This window comes from Heteronotia binoei, chromosome 2, assembly GCF_032191835.1.
Source record: "Heteronotia binoei isolate CCM8104 ecotype False Entrance Well chromosome 2, APGP_CSIRO_Hbin_v1, whole genome shotgun sequence".
NCBI lineage: Eukaryota > Metazoa > Chordata > Lepidosauria > Squamata > Gekkonidae > Heteronotia > Heteronotia binoei.
This window is the reverse complement of record NC_083224.1, coordinates 113,772,287-113,791,154: the sequence shown is the minus strand read 5'-3', so window position 1 is coordinate 113,791,154 and position 18,868 is coordinate 113,772,287. Positions and strand designations below refer to the sequence as shown.

The 18,868-nt window shown below is 43.1% G+C and overlaps 1 protein-coding gene across 3 annotated transcripts in view; it reads left to right on the top strand.

The window, feature by feature from the left end:
- Positions 1-8,240: 8,240 nt before the first annotated feature.
- Positions 8,241-18,868, top strand: part of SSBP3 (single stranded DNA binding protein 3) — a 289,667-nt gene continuing 279,039 nt past the window's right edge. For 2 of the 3 annotated variants that reach the window (XM_060231867.1, XM_060231866.1), the window contains exons 1-4: positions 8,917-9,280; positions 10,089-10,161; positions 10,418-10,479; positions 12,320-12,404. In XM_060231867.1, coding sequence (XP_060087850.1) covers positions 9,225-9,280; positions 10,089-10,161; positions 10,418-10,479; positions 12,320-12,404 — 276 coding nt within the window. In that variant the 5' untranslated portion in view covers positions 8,917-9,224. Of the gene's footprint in view, positions 8,259-8,916; positions 9,281-10,088; positions 10,162-10,417; positions 10,480-12,319; positions 12,405-18,868 lie in introns of those variants that run through there. The other variant, XM_060231868.1, reaches the window with a different exon arrangement.

Genomic DNA, 18,868 nt, shown 5'->3' with positions numbered 1-18,868 from the left:
TTTTGATCTTGGGTGACTTCAATGTCCATGCCGACGACGCGGCATCCAGCCAGGCGATGGACCTGGTGTCATCCATGGCGACACTAGGACTCTCCCAGGTTGTTACAACACCCACTCATCAGGCGGGACACATGTTAGACCTGGTCTTTGCAGCCAGAATATCAGTGACTGATATTGCAATGGAAGCAGTGCCATGGTCAGATCACTTTGCCCTTAAGGCCCATATGGAGGTATCACCCAAAACCCGTTTAGGCGGAGAGCGTATTTTAGCTCACCCGCGGAGCCTGATGGACCCGGAACGGTTCCTAACGGCTCTACGGGATACCTGGCCCGCTGGCGATTCCCTGGATGATCTGGTAGAGTCCTGGAACGATGGGCTCTCCAGGGCCATCGAGGAGATCACACCCAGGCGCCCTCTGCGCCCCCGCCCCAAACCGTCGCCTTGGTTTAACCGGGAGCTGCGGCAACAAAAGCGGGAGCTCAGACGACTAGAGAGGCAATAGCGGCGTACTCGAGACGAAGAGACCCGAACATCTTATAGAGAGAGTTTGAAGGCCTATGAGATGGCAATCAAATCCGCAAAGAGAGTATTCTTTGCGGCTAAGATTGCGTCCGCAACTTCGCGCCCGACACAATTATTCGACGTAATTAGAGGACTCACAACGCTGCCGCAAGGCAGGTTAAATTCTATTGAATTGGAAATTGGCTGTGAGGCTTTTGCGAAATTCTTTGCGGATAAAGTCGCGTCACTCCGCCCCGACCCCCCTGCCAGTTTGGAGACAGTTAGCGAACCTGAGGCCCCGAGCCTGTCTTTGGATTATACTCTGGATGGCTTTGGCCCCCTCAGTCTGGAGGAAGTTGACAGGATTCTCGTATCTGCTCGCCCAACAACTTGTAAATTAGACCCATGCCCTTTCTGGCTTATTAAATCTTGCCAGGGGGATCTTAGATATCCCGTGCGGGATATCATAAATAGATCCCTAATGGAAGGGCACTTTCCAACGCCACTCAAAGAGGCTGTGGTCCGACCCCTCTTAAAAAAGCCATCTTTAGATCCGGCCCAATTGACACACTATCGGCCGGTTTCAAATTTGCCCTTTCTGGGTAAACTTATTGAGAGGGCAGTGGCGATGCAGTTACAGACTTTCCTGGAGGACACTTCCGTCCTTGACCCATTTCAGTCCGGCTTTCGCCCGGGACACGGGACGGAGACAGTGCTGGTTGCCCTAGTGGATGACCTTCAACGGCATCTGGATCGGGGTGGCTCGGCGGTGCTGATGTTGTTAGACCTGTCGGCTGCGTTCGACACGGTCGACCATCGGCTACTGACGTGCCGCCTCGCCGACGCGGGGATTCAGGGGTTGGCCTTACAGTGGCTTTCCTCTTTCCTGGAAGGTCGGGGACAAAGGGTCGCAATTGGGGGGGAGCTATCCCGGAGGCGCACACTCGATTGTGGTGTGCCCCAAGGGGCGGTTCTCTCCCCGATGTTATTTAACATCTACATGCGGCCTCTTGCCCAGATTGCCCGAAGGTATGGGCTGGGGTGTCACCAGTATGCTGATGACACCCAGCTCTATCTACTGATGGACGGCCAGCCTGTCTGCGCCCCGGAAAATCTTGACCAGGCATTACGGGCCGTGGCTGAGTGGCTCAGACTGAGCGGGCTGAAGCTAAATCCTACGAAGACAGAGGTCCTTTGCTTGGGTCGCCGCGGCCCGGGGAGGGGGATCCCCTTGCCGGCTTTTGATGGTGCGCCGCTGATGGCGGCGGACAGGGTCAAGAGCTTGGGGGTGCTATTGGAGCCTTCCTTAAAGATGGAGGCTCAGATAGCAGCCGCTGCCAAGTCCGCATTTTTTCATCTTAGGCGGGCAAGGCAGCTGGCCCCCTTTCTGGAGCGCGACAACCTAGCAACAGTGATCCACGCTACGGTCACCTCGAGGTTGGACTACTGCAATGCCCTCTACATGGGGCTGCCCTTGTCTCGGACCCGGAAACTGCAGCTGGTGCAGAATGCCGCGGCCCGGCTGCTGTTGGGTCTCCCAAAGTGGGGACACATCCGGCCGGGTCTCCGGACTCTGCACTGGCTTCCAGTGATATACCGAGTCCGGTACAAGGTGCTGGTTATTACCTTTAAAGCCCTATATGGCCTGGGACCTGCCTACCTGAAGGACCGTCTCTCCCCACATGTTCCCCAGAGAACACTGAGGTCAGGAACACAAAATCTCCTCACTATCCCCGGGCCAAAAGAAGCCCGTTTGAAAGCCACCAGAGAAAGGGCTTTCTCCGTTATGGCCCCCGTATGGTGGAATCAGCTGCCGGAAGAGGTGAGGGCCCTGCGGGACTTGGCGCAGTTCCGCAGGGCCTGTAAGACGACCCTCTTCCGGCTAGCCTATACTTAGCTAGGACGACAACTCGATGTAACTGGCCAGCCATCTGTTTACAGGAAATTGAAATATTCTGTTTTTAAGGTTTTAACTGTTTAAATATTTAATTGTTTTATACTTGAAATTGTTTAAATTTTATGTTTGATTAATTGTTGGAAGCCGCCCTGAGCCATCCGTGGGAAGGGCGGGATATAAATCTCGAATAAATAAATAAAAAAATCTCGAATAAATCTCGAATAAAAAATATTTTGTAGTCGGCATTTAGTAAGGAAATGGGTCTGTAATTTCTTATTTCTTTAGGGTCAGTACCTTCTTTATGTATCAATGAAATTCTTGATTTGTTCCATGAGTCTGGTATTAAGCCATCCTCTTCTATAGTTTCTATCAAATTTTTGAAGGGGAGTAAGATTATTTCCTCTAAGGCTCTATAATACTCAAACCATCAGGGCCGGGGGCCTTCCCCTTATTTTGCTTCTTGAATGCTTCCACAATCTCTACCATGGTGATTGGTCTGTTCAATATATCTTTTTGGTTCACATTCATTTCCACTCTAGTCCGCTTACTGAGATATTCTTTTTGTTAATTTATTAGTATATTTTGTGATTGATATAGTTTCTTATAAAATTTTTGAACAATTTTCTTCAGATCTTCAATTTGGGCTTTTTCTTCTCCATCTTCATTCCTCAGATTGTGGATGTCTTTTCTCTTTTTCTTTTCTTAGACAGTATGCCAGCCACCTGCCTGGCTTTTTTGCATTTTCAAGGAAATCTTGTTTTACTAATGTGATTTTCTTTGCCATCTCTTCCATCCATAACGTGTTGATTTGATGTTGTATCATTTGTATTTTCATCTTTAATTCCAGTTTTGTAGGATGAGATTTAAATTCCTTCTCTGTTCTTTCTGGTGTGCTAGTAAGTTCTTGATATTTCAGATTTCTTTGTTTCCTTAATTTCACTAAAAAACTAATAGCTAATCCTCTGAAAAAGCCTTACTAGCATCCCAAACTGTTCTCATAGGTGTCTCTTGACATATATTTCTACTAAAGAAGTCTTTCAGCTCGGTTTTAGCTTGGTCAAGAAATGCTTTATTTCTTAGTAGATAAGCATTCAGTTTCCATGTATGTTCCTTATATTTTTTATCCAATGTAATGAGTAATGGGCAGTGATCAGCATATGTTCTAGGTAGAATCTCTGCATCTACAATGTCCTTAGTTAAGCAGGCTGAGGCCATGTCTATTCTTGACCACGATTGATGCTGGTCAGAGTAAAAGGTAAAATCTTTCCATTTCTCATTCCTTGTTCACAGTATGTCTATCAAGTTATATTCGTCTGCCAGTTGCAGGAAGATCTTTGGGAGCTGGAGAGCTTTTACTTTCTTCTGTTTTGTAGTTTTTCTATCTGTAGTTAATCGAAAACCCTGTTTAAATCACCTATAATGTAATGATCTGGGTAATCCAAGAGTTTCATCTCCTCATACAGTCTCTTATAAAAAGTTTTCTGTGCATCATTTGGAGCATAAATATTTATCAACAAGGTTTTCTGGCCTTCTTTAAGTATCTCAATCATCAAGATTCCTCCATCTGGGGAGGAATATATTAATTCTTCTTTAACATAGGTCACCAGACCTCTCTTTTTTTTACTCACATCTGCTGCAATAAAAGTCTTGCCAAGTTTGTTACATTCAAGTAGCCTACGGTCTCATTCTTTAATGTGGGTCTTATAAGCATATCACCTCCACATTAGCTTTTTTTAGTTGCATGAATATCTTTCTCCTTTTCTGAGGTGAGTTCAAACCATTCATATTAATTGACATAATTTTGATCTCCTGCTTAGGCATCACGATTGAGTTGATTTTCTATTATTTTTATTCTTCTTCCTCATACCTCTAGTTTCTCTGGCTGGAAATTTCTCCCCATCTTTCTCAGTTTAACCTTTATCTTGACTCTGAATACCTTCTTCATCCGTTTCTTGTCTCTCTAACTTATGTCCGAAGGTCTTCATAATGTCTTCCAGTTTATGTATAGACTCAATCTTATGTCTTCGTCCTTCAAAGGAGAAGAGCAGACCCTATGGGATTATCCATCTATAAGTAATAGAGTGCGCTTTCAGGGCATCTACTATCGGATAGTAGTTCTTTCTCCTTTCTCTTATCCTCCATGGTACTTCTCTTAGAACTCTTACCTCCTGTTCCTTGATATATAAGTTGTCATCCCTTACCATTCTGAGTATTGAGTCTCTTATTTTTTTCCTAAAGAATTTAATATGGACTTCCCTCGGAAGTGACATCTTCTTCACATATGTTGATGAGACCCTACATACCTGGTCTATCTCTCTTTCCATTTCCTCTGGTTCCATCTCTATTAATTCAGCTAGAGGTCTGCTTACAATACTGGTTAAGTCCTCACTTCTATCCTGGCACATTCTGTAGTCTTGATATATAAGAAGCTTTTTCTATCTCAAGTCTGGCCAAGTAGTCCTCTTGTTGTTAGTATTTAGTCTCTAAATCCACCCTTTTCTGTTCTGTTTTTTCAACTTTATCATCAAGAGTTTTTATGGTCTCCACCAATGGAAAGGTGGAAAAATTTGAATGGCACCAGTTTTTTTAGAATGGAACATAGCATGCTATATCCCTTATGTTTAGGTCAGTTTTAAAAGACTAACAGTGCCATCCTAAGCAAATTAACACTCTTCTGAGCCTACTGAAGTCAATAGGCTTAGAAGAGCAACTCTGTTTAGTAGGGCACTGCAATGTAAACATACAAACTAAAGTTTGACACTGGTAGCTTAACTAGAGTGCATTGGCACCTTTAAGACCAGCAAAGTTTTATTCAAGGTATGAGCTTTCATGTGCATGCACACTTCCTCAGATACACTGAAATGGAAGTCAATATATCTGGACAACTGTTTGTGCACATGAAAGTCCATACCTCAAATAAAACTTTTTGTCAGTCTTAAAGGTGCCACTGGACTCTAACTTTGTTCTACTGCTTCAGACTAAGAAGGCTGACCAACTGGTAACTGTTTAAAATGTGTTGCTTATGGAAAATGCCTGTTTGGTTTTTCTTTACTCTGGAGGCTGTCTGAATGGAAGGGTTCTAGGACTGGAGAGCAGCTCCTATGAAAGCAACTTTTTAATATGGTGTGGGAGAAGATATAAGCCTACAGCACAGCATGCAGAAGGCTGAGCTACTTTACTTTCAGATGCTTTAAAGCTCTAGAGTTCTGATTCTTCTTGCTCTCATACGCCTTATAGCAGCAGCTGCCATGAGATCTCCACAAGGTAGGCTACCTGCTGGCACACATGCCAAACAAAGGCGCGTCAGACTATTTTGTTTGACATTCAAGGCTGGTACTCCACTCAAGGCACTTGCTCCCAGAGCATCTGGCCAGGTACAACCCTGATTTCTTCACTCTTATTGAGCACACTAACATCTTCACTGTTGGTGTTTTGGCACTCCAGCTAAAAAGGGTTGCTATCTCTATTTCAAACTGAAGTCCGCATAAAATCAGAACCGCTGATTTGGGTCATCTCTGTCATGTCATACAGCCTGGTGATACTCTTCCCTTCTGGCAATGACATTGCCTGTGGAAGTCCAGCTTTATTTCGGACCAGTGCCACTTCTCTATGAATGACCTTCAGGAAGGAGTTTAGTATCAAGTAACGACCAGTATCCATTTAACTTCACTTTGACCCCAGCTTTTCCCCGTGAGGACTCAAAGTGGCTTAAGTTAGTCTCCTTCTCCGTTTTACCTTCAGTGAGGTGTGGGATTGGTCCCATGCCACCAGCAAGCTTCCATGGCAGAGTGGGGATTTGAACATGGCTTGGCCAGATCCTCTTCAGGCACTCAACACTGGCTCTCAATATGAAGAATAAGCGTAACCATTATCTTTACAATCAGCTTCATGCCTCTGATAAAGTGGGCTTAGTCCAAAAAAGTTTGTACTGCCCTAGATAGGTATCAGCAGAGCCCTGTCTCCACCTAGCCAACCTATATAACACTCCTATTTTTTTTCATGCCAAGTTTCATTTTGGGAAGAGAGATGGAGACAAACAGTTGTATTTGTTCATAGGAAGATGAACTCATCTCAGTTTTTAAAAACCCAATATAGGCATTGAACATGCAAATAAGAGGAAAAGAAACACTGTTCGTTTTCTCCCTCCACACTGTTATCTTAAGATTAACCTTCAGCTAAACTAGCCTATAAACGAATACTCTACCAACTAAGTGGCGGGACCACAAGAGAGAGTAGCTTGTTTTCAGCCAATGGAGTGGGAGAGTGCTTTATGGAAATTCAACCCCAACAACTAGCACAGACAAATTTAATTATTGCTGGCTCACACAAAATGTTACCAAAATGTTATAAAAATGGCTGGAAACACGAATTCAATGGAGATTACCTTTCCCCTTGTATTCCATCCCACCTATGGGGGGAGGGGGGTGTCTTATTGAAAACTGGTGAGTTTCCACAGCAGACTGCTCTGCAGCCCTTTGAATGTTACTTTCCCCTGGAAACCTCAGTAACCCCGCAAAGCACAGATTAAATCAAGGCGAGTACAAAACTCCGGGTTGTATCGTTTTCTTGGGAAGGAGGGGGTGGGAGAATGGGATATTACTCCCAAAATGCACAGAAAAATCTCTTTCTATAAACGCATATACTAAGCGGCTTTTGCTACATGCAGAAGACAGTGTTTTCTCGCCCGCCTTTTAAATATGCACCTTTGAATATCGCTGAACTTTCACACGTGAGCGCGCTTGTAGTTTATATTCACTCTGGAGTTGAGTTTTCCTTCTTTCACTGTCTTTTCCCCAGGACACTGACCTAGCCTTTAATTGTTTGGTGATAGGCATGTAAGGGGGAGGGGCGTTACTTGTTTATTGGAACAGCACAGTTTAAAAAAAAAAAACCAGCCCAGGCGAACAGTTTCTAGTCCCCCCTAAGGATGTATCCAAACAGGCAGCCAATCAGCGGTTACACAGCTTTTTTCAGCTTGTCTTTTTTAAAGGGACAGTAGCAAATGGGCTAGAGCTCGTTTAAAGAGAAAGCCACCAACAGGCTTTTTATGTTAAACTGGAAAAATCTTTCCATGTTCTCGAAGCGACTCTAACTTTAGGATTCAGGAAAGAAATGAGCCGCAAATATCGGTCTTTAGCTTTTAAGAGGGTTGGAAATATGGTGAGTTATTGTTGCTGGAAAGAAACGAGGCGCTTTTCATGGGTCATGCAGGGCGCTTGTCAGTTTCTTCTCTGGGTTTGTATAGTTTTAGCCTGTGGGTTTTTTAAAAAGGGCTCCTATTTTGTTTCTCTTTTTTTGAGGAAAAGCTGTCTCAGACCCCACATCTCTTATATTTTTCTCCCCTGGCCATTTGAATAGGTCCTCGTGTATTAGAGCAATGCTAGTGCAAAGAAACATTTTCTCTCAAAGATCGGGGGGGGGGGGGGGAGTCCAACTTCTCTAAAGCAAAAAGGAGCACCATGCCCTCCTCCCCTCCAAGGTGAAGCCAAAATAGCCTCAAGGGGACCAAGTGAGTCATGTAGTTGGAAGGATGGAGCATTCAGAGGGTACCAAGAAGAGGTTTAACGTCGGGGACGTAATCGTATTTCCTTGGACGTAAACCCCTTTTGAACCCAATAAACATTACTTCCTAGTAATGTATGTTTAGGATCAGGCTGTGAAAGCTGAACCACGACACAGCTACTAAGAGGCCCAAATTTAAGCCAACCCGCTGCCAAACGTCAGATCCCTCAGTACCATGGTGACGCTGCGGCTAAAATCCTATGCATGCTTACTTGGGAGTAAGCCCCTCTTTGACTGAACTGGGACTCACTTCTAAGTAAGCAACTTGCCTGGTAGACGTGCCTTTTAAATACGTAGGTAATACTCCTCTGCAACTTTTCATAGTGCCCTACTGAAAAGCGCTGGTGTATGGTTGAGTGAAAGAGGCTTGAAGGATCGCAGAACATAAGGAGATCTCTGTAAAAGGTAAGGGGAGGCGGGGAAAGTAAGGAATGTAAGGGAAACCAAGTGGCGGAACTAAAAGAGAACCTTGAGAATGTTACTGGGTAGAGCAAAACAAGAGGCGAGTAGCGTGGGGAGATTAGACAGATGTAGGCATGGGAGGGACGCGGGTCCAAGGAACTGCACGCCAAGGTAGCGTGGCCATGGGACTACTGCGGGTTAGGGAGGAGGGAGCCCACGACGACAACTGGGGAAAGGTGAGGGAGGCAGCGGGTGGGTGAAGGGATTAGGGGAAGGTACCTGGCAGAGTGGGGAGCCGGATAAGAAAGAGAGCTAGGTCCCAGCTTAGCCCTAGGCAGTGGGAGGTGGAGCTCCTGTCTCAGCCAGGGAAGGCGGAGAGAAGAACCCTTTAGGAAGCGGCTGGAGTGGGGACCGTAGGCTTCGTAGCGGCCTGCCTCATCTCCCTCGGTGCTACCTTAAAGGAGCTGCTCAGGGGCGGAGCAGCCCTTCCCCCCCCAGGCTGCCGATTGGTCGGGGGATGTATCCATTGTGGAACGTTGACGCCCGCCGCGTTCCTTCCCTAGTGTAGCCAAGTTCGGTTGAGCTGGGGGCAGCCGCGGTGGCGGCAGCAGCAGCGGCGGCGGCGGCAGGAGCAGCTGGGAAAGAAGCAGGAGCCGAGGACAGGGGCAGGGCGATGGGGTCGAGGCCGGGGCTTTGACAGCTGCGACCAGTGCGAGTTGGTGCAGCGGTGGACTCAGGCGGCGGTGGCAGAGCCTGGGCAAGTCACAGCTGGGGGAAGGAGCGAGGCTCGGGAGACCGAAGAGCATCGGAGCAATACAGACAGCCGCAGCTTCAGTTTTCGCCTCTTTCTTACTGCGGACCATGTTCGCCAAAGGCAAAGGCTCGGCGGTGCCCTCGGATGGGCAGGCTCGGGAAAAGTAAGCGTCCAGGCGGTGGAAGAAACCCCAGGGAGACGAGCGTGGTTCCTCCGGCAGGCGTTCTCCTTGTCCCTTTATTGTCTTAGGGGAACTCGGGCAGCTGCAGGAGACGAGCCTGGAGGCTGGGATCTAGGGTGGGGGGGGGGGCGAGAAACTGAGCCCCCTCAACCAGGCTGCTTTGGAGTGGGGAGAAGAGCTAAGGTGGCGGATATAAAAGCACGATAGAGGGAACCATCGCGTCCTTTTGTCTGGAGCGTCTGTCTGTCTGTGCAAGTGGAAAGGGCGAAGGGCTTTGTCCAAGCAGTGAGCAATCTGTAACCGCCTTCGTGGTCTTCCTTGCTTCGACAGTCTGCAAGTTTTTTTGGGGGGGGTGGTGGTGGAGGGAGAACCAGAGGCTTGGGCAGCAGAGGCTTTTTGTGAGATCGTCTTGCATCCCCCAACCTAGCCAGCAGCTCTTAGGGAAGATCTTTGCAGCAACCACGACTCCTTGGAGTGCAGGAGACTTTAATGAATGGCTCGGGATGCTGCATAGGAAGCAGTACATGTGCCTGAAGAAGTTCATTTTGTTTTCTGCACTGAACTACTATCAACTTATCTTTGAGGTTGGATGAAGGGGGGGGGAGTACTCATTTCTCTCTGCTCCAAGGACAGGAAGGAAGTGATATTTCCCTGCTTCCTGGGGTTTTAACCGGGTTCGCCCCTCACTCAAGGGAGAAGAAGCTTAGTGAGGAGAGGGGACAGTTCCACAAAGTCATTTTTGAGGCAGTGATTGCTTTCTTTCTCCCACTCTCCTTCTGTTCTTTTACAGATTAGCTTTGTATGTCTATGAATACTTGCTGCATGTAGGAGCACAGAAATCAGCACAGACCTTTTTATCAGAGGTGAGTGACTCTTGTTTACTTTTAACCCCTTTCCCTCACTCCCTGGTTGAGATAGCCTTTGTTTTCAGAAGCAGCCTCTGTGGTCTCCATTTTGAATTTTTTTTAATCACCTTTTGCCATTTATTGCTAGTTGGCCTCAGCCTGCATGATGAAAGGGGAGATAAATGGTGGGGGCAGCACTAAGAGTAGAAGAAACCTTCCCTCCCCCACAATCGGTATTGCCCCCTAACCTATTTGCATGTTTTGCTGTTTGCAGATCCGATGGGAAAAAAACATCACACTAGGAGAACCTCCGGGGTTTTTACATTCATGGTGGTGGTAAGTGTATGCAGCTTATTTCTCTTCCCCAAAATAGAAATTTCACTGCTTAACTGTCTATAAGTGGGAAAGAATGTCCTAAGCAAAAGTTTTGGCTTGATCTTGCATTTCTGTGTTGAGAAATAGATAATAGTTGAAGTCGCTTCATCCTAGGTAGTATTTAGTTGGGGTGAAGGGAAGATGGGAAATGAAATGTTTTGAACTGGTCTAAGTTATCCTAACTAAATACTTGTCATTCTCTTCTTACCATCCAATACAAAGGCACAAAGTGGTCCTTGTTCCTTGGAAGATGTTGGTGCGGGGTGACTTAGTCCTAGGGAGTATCATGTAGTTTCAAAGGGTGGGTGAGAGTGGCATGTGGGGATGAGTGCTACTGATGGGTACTAATGATAGATATAACCTACATCATCATCCCGCCACCCACCCATGCTATTGTTGTTAGAATGTGTGGCAGACTGGAGAAAGGGTTGATATTTTGTACTCTTTTCTGGTGTTTTTTTTTAAATCCCATTTTGGGATGATCATCGTTAGTCGTTTGCATGGATTTCTAGGTTCATTGAATGTTTGAAAGAGGGGTTGGTTGTTTTTCTTACATTCAAGCACTTTTAGTTTTGGAAAAGTGAAAATAGGTAGGTGATACGAATATTTTTTGTAACCTGGCTCTAAAAAAGTTTCTTGAAAGTAAATCCAATTGATTAAAAATTAGTTTCTTTTATGTGTTGCATTGATGGTATTGCCAATGTAGTTTGACACAGTACAGGATGCTTTCAATATGAAATACCTGATATCAGGTTTGGTTTGAAAGATCAGGTCTGCTGAGGTGAACACATGTTGCTTAAGCAGGCGTACAGTTTTCTGTTTGGGAAATAGCTAATTGAGAAGAGGTTGGGCATCAAGTAGAACTGAGAGAATTTTTTTGTTGTGAGCAGGGAAGTTGGAGTTTTTGCTGTTGAGCCTGTAGTTTGCTATAGGCTTTTGGGGGGAAATGCCACTTACAAGTAATGTTAACACTGTTTGAATTGTTACAAGCCTTTAACATATACTTCCTGTAAATGCTGTGTATATCGAGTACTCTCCCCATCATTTGTGATACTCCACCCCGAAATCTTATTTATTTAACTGCCTGGGAAGGCTGAATCAGTAGATCATTCAGAATTTGGGGGAAATTAGAGGTGTTTATATAGTGAATGTTCCATGAATTTGTACACTGTGAACTTAAGTAATGATGATGCTTATATATTTATAACAGCTGAGACTGAAATCTATGTTGTATTGACAATATGGCATTTAATGTCAAACAGACAACTCTGGTGGATTGTGCTCTGATTTAGAAAACAGGTCTAACTATGAAGGGCATGTGTTCAGGTTTAAGAGAGCAACATAACAGCTTGAATCAGACACATTTGGTGATGCTGAGGCTGAATAAAAGCCCTGTTGAGTGCTCAGCAGTGTCTCAGAAGACCAAAAATGAGGTTCTGTGTGACAACAAAGATGCAATGCTGAACATCTTTTAATGATCAGAGGCAAAGATTGTTCTCTGTTTCTCTTTTTAAAAAATATAAGTGTGGCTTTGAAGGTACTGAAAATACAAAACAGTGGGTAAAGCACTCGCAGTCTCTGTAACTTCCCTGTTTTTCTGTCTTTAGCTGTGTGTAAGGAGGAGGTGCTGTTATGGAATACATGTGTTTAATGCTCCTCAGCTAATGACTGAATAAGGCAAATGAATGCCCTTGTTATAGAGTTGTTGAAATGGTCAGAGTGCATGTTCAAAGCTCATTGTACATTCATTGTATGTTGTACAAACAATAGTTATTGGCTTCTCTCTCCTTTTACTATGCAGTGTATTTTGGGACCTTTACTGTGCAGCTCCTGAAAGGCGAGATACTTGTGAACACTCAAGTGAAGCAAAAGCCTTTCATGATTACGTGAGTAACAAAGTTTTAATTCTTTTGCCAATAAATTTCAGTTACTACAGCACACTGAAGCAAATGCAATTATGTAGGAGGAAGCAGTGTGTTATCGCTGCCATCCAGATTTTGTTGAGGAGTATTGTATGAAACCAGAGCTATGGTACTCTGGTTCAGATATTAACCTTGATGACTAGAAGACAGTGCATGTTGGTCCAGTTAAGTGGTCATGCATCCTCCTGCTGGTTCAGAGGGTGAAGAAAATGAAGGTGATGTGGTGGTGATGTTTATTGTGTTGAAATTGCATTTGCAGACTTTCTGGCATGGGTAAATAACTGTATTTGAATGTGTGATGATCATGTTTACCCCCAAATAGTTCTAAAAGCTCTTCAAGACCTGCTTGTATTTAAGAGTTAGAAAGTTGCTTTAGAGAGCCAAATAGCCTTGATTCCAAAATACCAGTACAGAGGTTTTTAAAATGTCTTTCATTCATCTTGGCTTTCGTTTTTGACAGAGAAAGCACTGCAAAGTGTTTGATTTGTAAAGGATCCTGGGTGTTGTGTCCAGCATCTTATTTGAGGTGTAGGATCTTGTCTTTCTCTCTTTGTGATGTGAAATGGTAAATGATTTATTTTGTAATTTAATGCTTGGGGCTCTGAGGTTATATAGCAGGTTCATGATACAAGCACTGGGAGTTTGCTTTCTTTGACAGAACAAAATGTTTTCAGAGAAACCACAGAACTACAAGCCCCAAGGAGGATTATGCTAGATTTTTCATTGACCCTATCCTGGTAGAGGGGACATTGCCCCGAGCTAATTCTGCTCTACAGTTCTGGATAAACTTTGACTTGTCAGCTTCTTTGATACACAGATTCTGCCTAACTTGTGATAGTGTGGAGCCAATTCCCAGGAGCATGTAGATTTTGTGTTTGAGAAACGGAGGAGGCATAGCATCCTGACATGGCTGTTTAAAGTAAGGTTTGTTAAGTAAGGAATTTTGTCTCGCTGTGCCCCTTGAATTGACTTTACATCTTCTAATGCCCAAGCATACTGCAGAAATTGTAAAAAGCTGGATTGCAGAGGATGAAAAGTGAGCTGCTGGTTCTTGTCCAAATTACCATTGGAATGAACCTCAAAAGAGCATGCAGAACAGAAATTGAGATATTGGGGATTGGAGGGGGCATGAGTTGGGCAGTCTGGTCAAAGCAGGTTGTCTTGAAAGGAAGCGCTATTCATTTTTTTAAAAAAGTCTTTGGTCTGATTCATAAGATACAAGTAAGGCACCTCCTTTGCTCTGGTCTCATGTCTTTCTGGTAGCATCTGTCAGGGGGAGCCACATTGGTTGCTTGATTGACTTTGCGGTTCTTTCCTACGTTGGTACTGCCAGCTCTCACTGAAAGAGTGTGCCATTAGCAGAAGAAGCAGCATAATTTATCCAGGTCCCATGGCATTTTGTTGGGTGTTAGCAGGGGTAGTGAGAGCCTTGGCAAGAGGATAGTGGTTTCAGTGCTGCTTGAGTAACATATATATTGTGTAGGTTCCCAGCCATGGCAACTGTCACTCTTGTTCAACCCTTAGCCCCTAAAACAATAAAAAGTTCCATTTCCTTCTGTAGCATGATTTTCTAGTGTTCTGGAACATAGAAAGATCAGTCAAATGTGGCTGTTCAGTGTTTATTGTGGTTCTGTTAAAGTCCTTTTTTTCCGAGGTGGAAGAATACACTTTATAAAAAGAATTTAACATTTTATCCTACTATCTGGAGTTGAATTTTATCCCTTGCATCCAGAATCTGGAATCATGTTTTCCTGGAAAGTTGGCATATGGTCAGGCATTGATCTGATTTTGTATTTTCAGTGTGATCCTGTCCCTGAGGAGATTGTTTTACCTTGGTGGACAGTCTTGGAAGTTACTTTTCTGACTTGTGGATGTAAACACTTGCCTTTACTCCAAAGTGTATGCTTTTACTGTGTGCATTAGCAGGAAACAGCATTTTTTTTAAAGGAACTATAGCACTCAGATTAAAGTGCAAGTAGTTTTTTGCTCCTGCATGGGTCTGCTTTTGTTCCTTTGCAAGTATACTTTGGTTTTCAACCTTTGCAAGTATGCTTTGGTGTTCTCCAGCAAGCTGATGGGTGGAATTCACCTTATAGGAGAGCAAGTAAATGCCAGAGGTGAGAGGTGCAGGGGTTTGTCCCAGCCTGAACAGTGTCTTAAAGACTAGTATTTTCTCTTCACAATGAATGGCTGCCTTTCACATCTACTGGTTTCAGGAATACTGCATGAGTGGAAATAGAATGTGGCTTCATTCCTGATGCTGGTTCCTTCCTTGCCTCTCCCCCCCCCCCCCCGCCCCCCTCAGAACAGCATGAGTTTATGTTCTGTTGTAGCAGTTTTGGCTTGGCTTAATTTCAAGGCGGAAGAGACTATACAGAAGAGACCAGGTTATGCCACGGTGAGGAGTATTCACCCCTGTAGTCTGTTCCTCTGCTTCTCTGAGGGTGGGGGAATCTTTATACAGTATAACAAATGGCTCCTGCATGTTGAGGATTGTAGTTTTTCTTTTGTATCCTAGCTGCTTCTGACTTACAGTGGTCTTTATGAAACTTCTCTTAATGCAGTTTTATGTGGTGATTGATGTGAAAGTTGGTGGAAGAGTTTGGTGTATCCTTTGTAGGGATATGAAGGGATAGCATTGGCATCCAAGATACAGTCGTGTTACATCAGCATTAGCCTTATAATAGTTTCTGAGGATTTGATGTATTTAGAGAAATTAATCTTTTTTAGCTTGGTAATTTCTAATAGGCAATAGTGCATTAGATGATTCACATAAACTTCTTTAATACATGTTGCTTTAAGCTTACAGCAAATAGACACAATCCTGATTGTGGTTTTTAAAAAATTCAATGTAATGCAATTTCATAACAGCCCTAAGTACTTTACCTTTTTAGTTTTGTTATGAAGTCTGATAAGAAGATTTTCTGTTCACCCTATTCCCCCCCCCCCCCGCCTTCATTTCATTATACTGTTTATTTGTAAAGGACTGTTGGCTTTAAAGTAGTTGGCTAATATATAACCATGATAGTATTCCTTATTTATATATTTACCAGTCTATAAATACAGTTCTTTTCCCCTGGCAGAATCAATGCTTATTCTAACAGTTGCATATCTTGTATTTTCATTAATGAATCCAGGAAGCGATTAAGTTATATGTTATATGACTGTATTCTGAGTGAATAGGAGTTTGTTTTTTAGAAACACAGTATGTGGTTTGTAATTGCTAAGCACATACTGATAAAATGCAGATGTCTTAGCTCTTACCCAGTGTGAAATTGTATGTGTACGGTTCTGCTGTGGAGGAAGATGTCGCAGCCTGATCTTTCCATTTGTACCTCAATGTGACAAAAATACAGTTTGTATAGGAGGGTGTGTTGGGTGGTGGTGATGTAATGAGGCTTTGTAGTATGAGGCTATTAAAGAACATCAGAGTAAATATAGAGCCTTCCCACTTTTCCTGATCTTTAACTTGCTTTCCCTGCACAGAATGCCTAGTGCTGAAGTTGGACCAAGTGTCAAACAGGAGTGCTTTACCTAAGAAAATCTCACTAAGCAGAACCTGGGCTTATAGAGCAATTGATGTTGGCCTGATATACAGGAAGGATCTATTTACTCTTTTTCCCCTTCTATCCGAGGAACCCAGTAGAGGCTGGTAGTGGAAGAGTCTCCTGCACATAGTTTAGATGGTAAGCCTTCTGACCTGCTAATAAATGAATGGTGACTCATTCAGAAAAGGCTCCTAACCAGACCTGAGGATAGTTGGCTGTGTGATTTGGAATGACACAGTGTGGAGACTTAAATGGGAACTCCAGGAGGAACATGCAGGATTGTGAGGACATGTTAATGGCTACTGCTATTTACAGTCTAAAAAAGATTTTTCACTTGAGGACCTACGCCAGTTGTGATCAGAGTGGACAGATGACTAATGTGGCAGATGGGGTAAAAATAAACTGCTATTATGTGTTGTCAGAATGACTGGTAAAAGAAAGACTCATTTAAGCTTTTACTAGCTGTTGTGTGACTTCTCTGATTTAAAGATATGGCTTCCATGCGTTTGTGAATTCGTCTTTTTGTTGTAGTTTTAATGGTAGAGATTCAAGCCAGAGAGTTTTCTTTACTTTGTGAAAATATTAACATTGAAAGTGCTTAGCCCATGGTGTATGAAAGACAGATACTGACATTCTGTGGATGATGAAAGGCATTTAAAACCTGGAACTATTTCCCTTACATGCTGCTTTCCTATTGTTTGTGGTTGAGGTGTGGCTTCTTGGACACATAAAAATCAAATCTCTCCCAATCAGTAGACTGGGGGAGTACATGCTTCAAAGAATGGGAAACCGTACTACATTAGCAGCCTGTGTTGCAACACTTGCTTATGGAGTAACTTCCATTTCATTTTTCAATACAGCTATACAATAAATTGAGCAGCCAGAGCAGCAAGAAGTTTCCTCAAAGATCATTTTAAATATACGAATCCCAATAAAAAGCTTTCACTCTTTTTGACTTTTGGTAATTTAATTGATTCAGGTGAGTTCTGAGACGGTTAAGCCATACTGGCTAACTTTGAAGTGAGCTGTAGATGGTTAAATGCTGTGTGCTGAGTTGCAAGCTGTAGTATAAGGAGAAACATGAACCTTGTAGCAAAGGGGGATGGGTGTATAATGTTTGCAGACCATACAAACTGATGCTTTTTTCCCCACTGTGAGCGGAACACCAAATATCCTTGAGTTCAGGGTTTTTTTAAAATAAAAAAATAAAAAACCCTCTTAAAATCTTTCCACGGCAGGGGAATCCATGACCAAATTTATGCCAGAGAACAGCCATCCCTGAGGGTTGTTGTCTGTATTCAATGACTGACTTTTTTTCTTGCTTAATAGCATGAGGAAAGGCAGTGTATATCATTATTCCACTTTTGCTTAGTATTTTTCAAGCTAAGTCCTGATCTTTTGAATTTCTAGACTGACTTCTGTGATTCACATGTTCTTTCTGCAGTAGAATTTCATAGAAAAATTAGTTAAAACCTAGGATAATTTGAATGCCTGAATAAAGTTTTCTTGAAGCTTGAGTTTTATAAGAGTTGGTTTCAGTTCTCTCAGCATCTTCAGATAGAGAAGAAATGCGATCAAACTTCATGTTTTTAATGTAGTGTTATAGTGGTTTTAGATTTGTGAAAGTATTAGATGGAGGAGAGGAGGGAGGAGAAAGATCCAAAATGTGCTTCCCATTTCAGTGTTTCTGTGCATTTCCAAAAGAAAATGTTATACTCTCTCTAGAGGGTTAGTGCTGTTGGCACAGCTGCCCTTATCTTGCTTCTAGGCAAAGCCCCTCAGTAAGTGTGCTCGTATTACATTGTGGCGGTGTTGCCAGACACTCTTGTTGCTAGTTTTATTGTGCATCTTCTGAGCTGGTGAGCTACAAAGGGATTGTACAGCATGACAGGGAATTTCAACCACTGCGTTATCTTGGAATTGGCCGATTGATGATTGCAGTTCAGCGTTTCAACACTGTGAAAGCCAATACAATTTGAGTTAGCTGTGATGACTGCCAGTTTAAATACCGCAGTGAATTTCTGTCAAATAGCTAATACACAGAATGGGGAATTGCAGAAAACTTGATCACGAGAACCAATTTAGTCGATTTTGGCCTCCAGCTACAGAAAATGAACTTAAATCTAGTTGACTGTCGCTACATACTTTTTGTGGCATTATTCTGTTTGTGCAGCCACCTGAGTGTAACTTTGAGACACTGTAAAAATTCAGAACTGCTTTCAACCCAAGAGGTTTTTTAAATAAATATTTTTAAAGTACCCATGGAGATTACAAAAAGTAACTGATGACTTGATGCTCTTATTCTTTTTAAAGTGTCTCATAAATATTTTAATATTTTGTTATTGAAAAATATGTAATTTAGAATTGTATGGTCTAGCTGAAGAATTTTTTTGAGAGATTGGTGGTCAGTTCTGGAAAGATCCTATTTCCTAGACACTTCCACAGCTTATCTGCTTATTTCAGCAAAAGAACAGCCCCCCCCCAAACTTTTCTCATTAACAAAATCTAAACTTATTTTTTTAAAAAACCTGCAAGCATTGTTTTGTATTGAACAGTTAATTATAATCTTCTAGAAAAAAGAATGATTTTGTTGCTTTCTTATGCTGAAGCAGTGGGCGTGACATAAATATTTTTTTCTACATGACTTAACCTTAATTGCTAGGAGAATGTGACAAGAATCCATTTCTTCACAATGGATTCTTTTTCTTTCTGAAATGAAACTCGTATGCATTTTAGCCTCCTATAGCAGTCACGATTGTGAGAGATCTAATCCAACAGAGAGTGGATTTGAAATCCTGGCAACTAGCAGGTATTCATTCTGAGCCCAGATCTCTTTGGTAGATACTTCCTTAGTGGAAGCATGATCTCACCACAGCATAT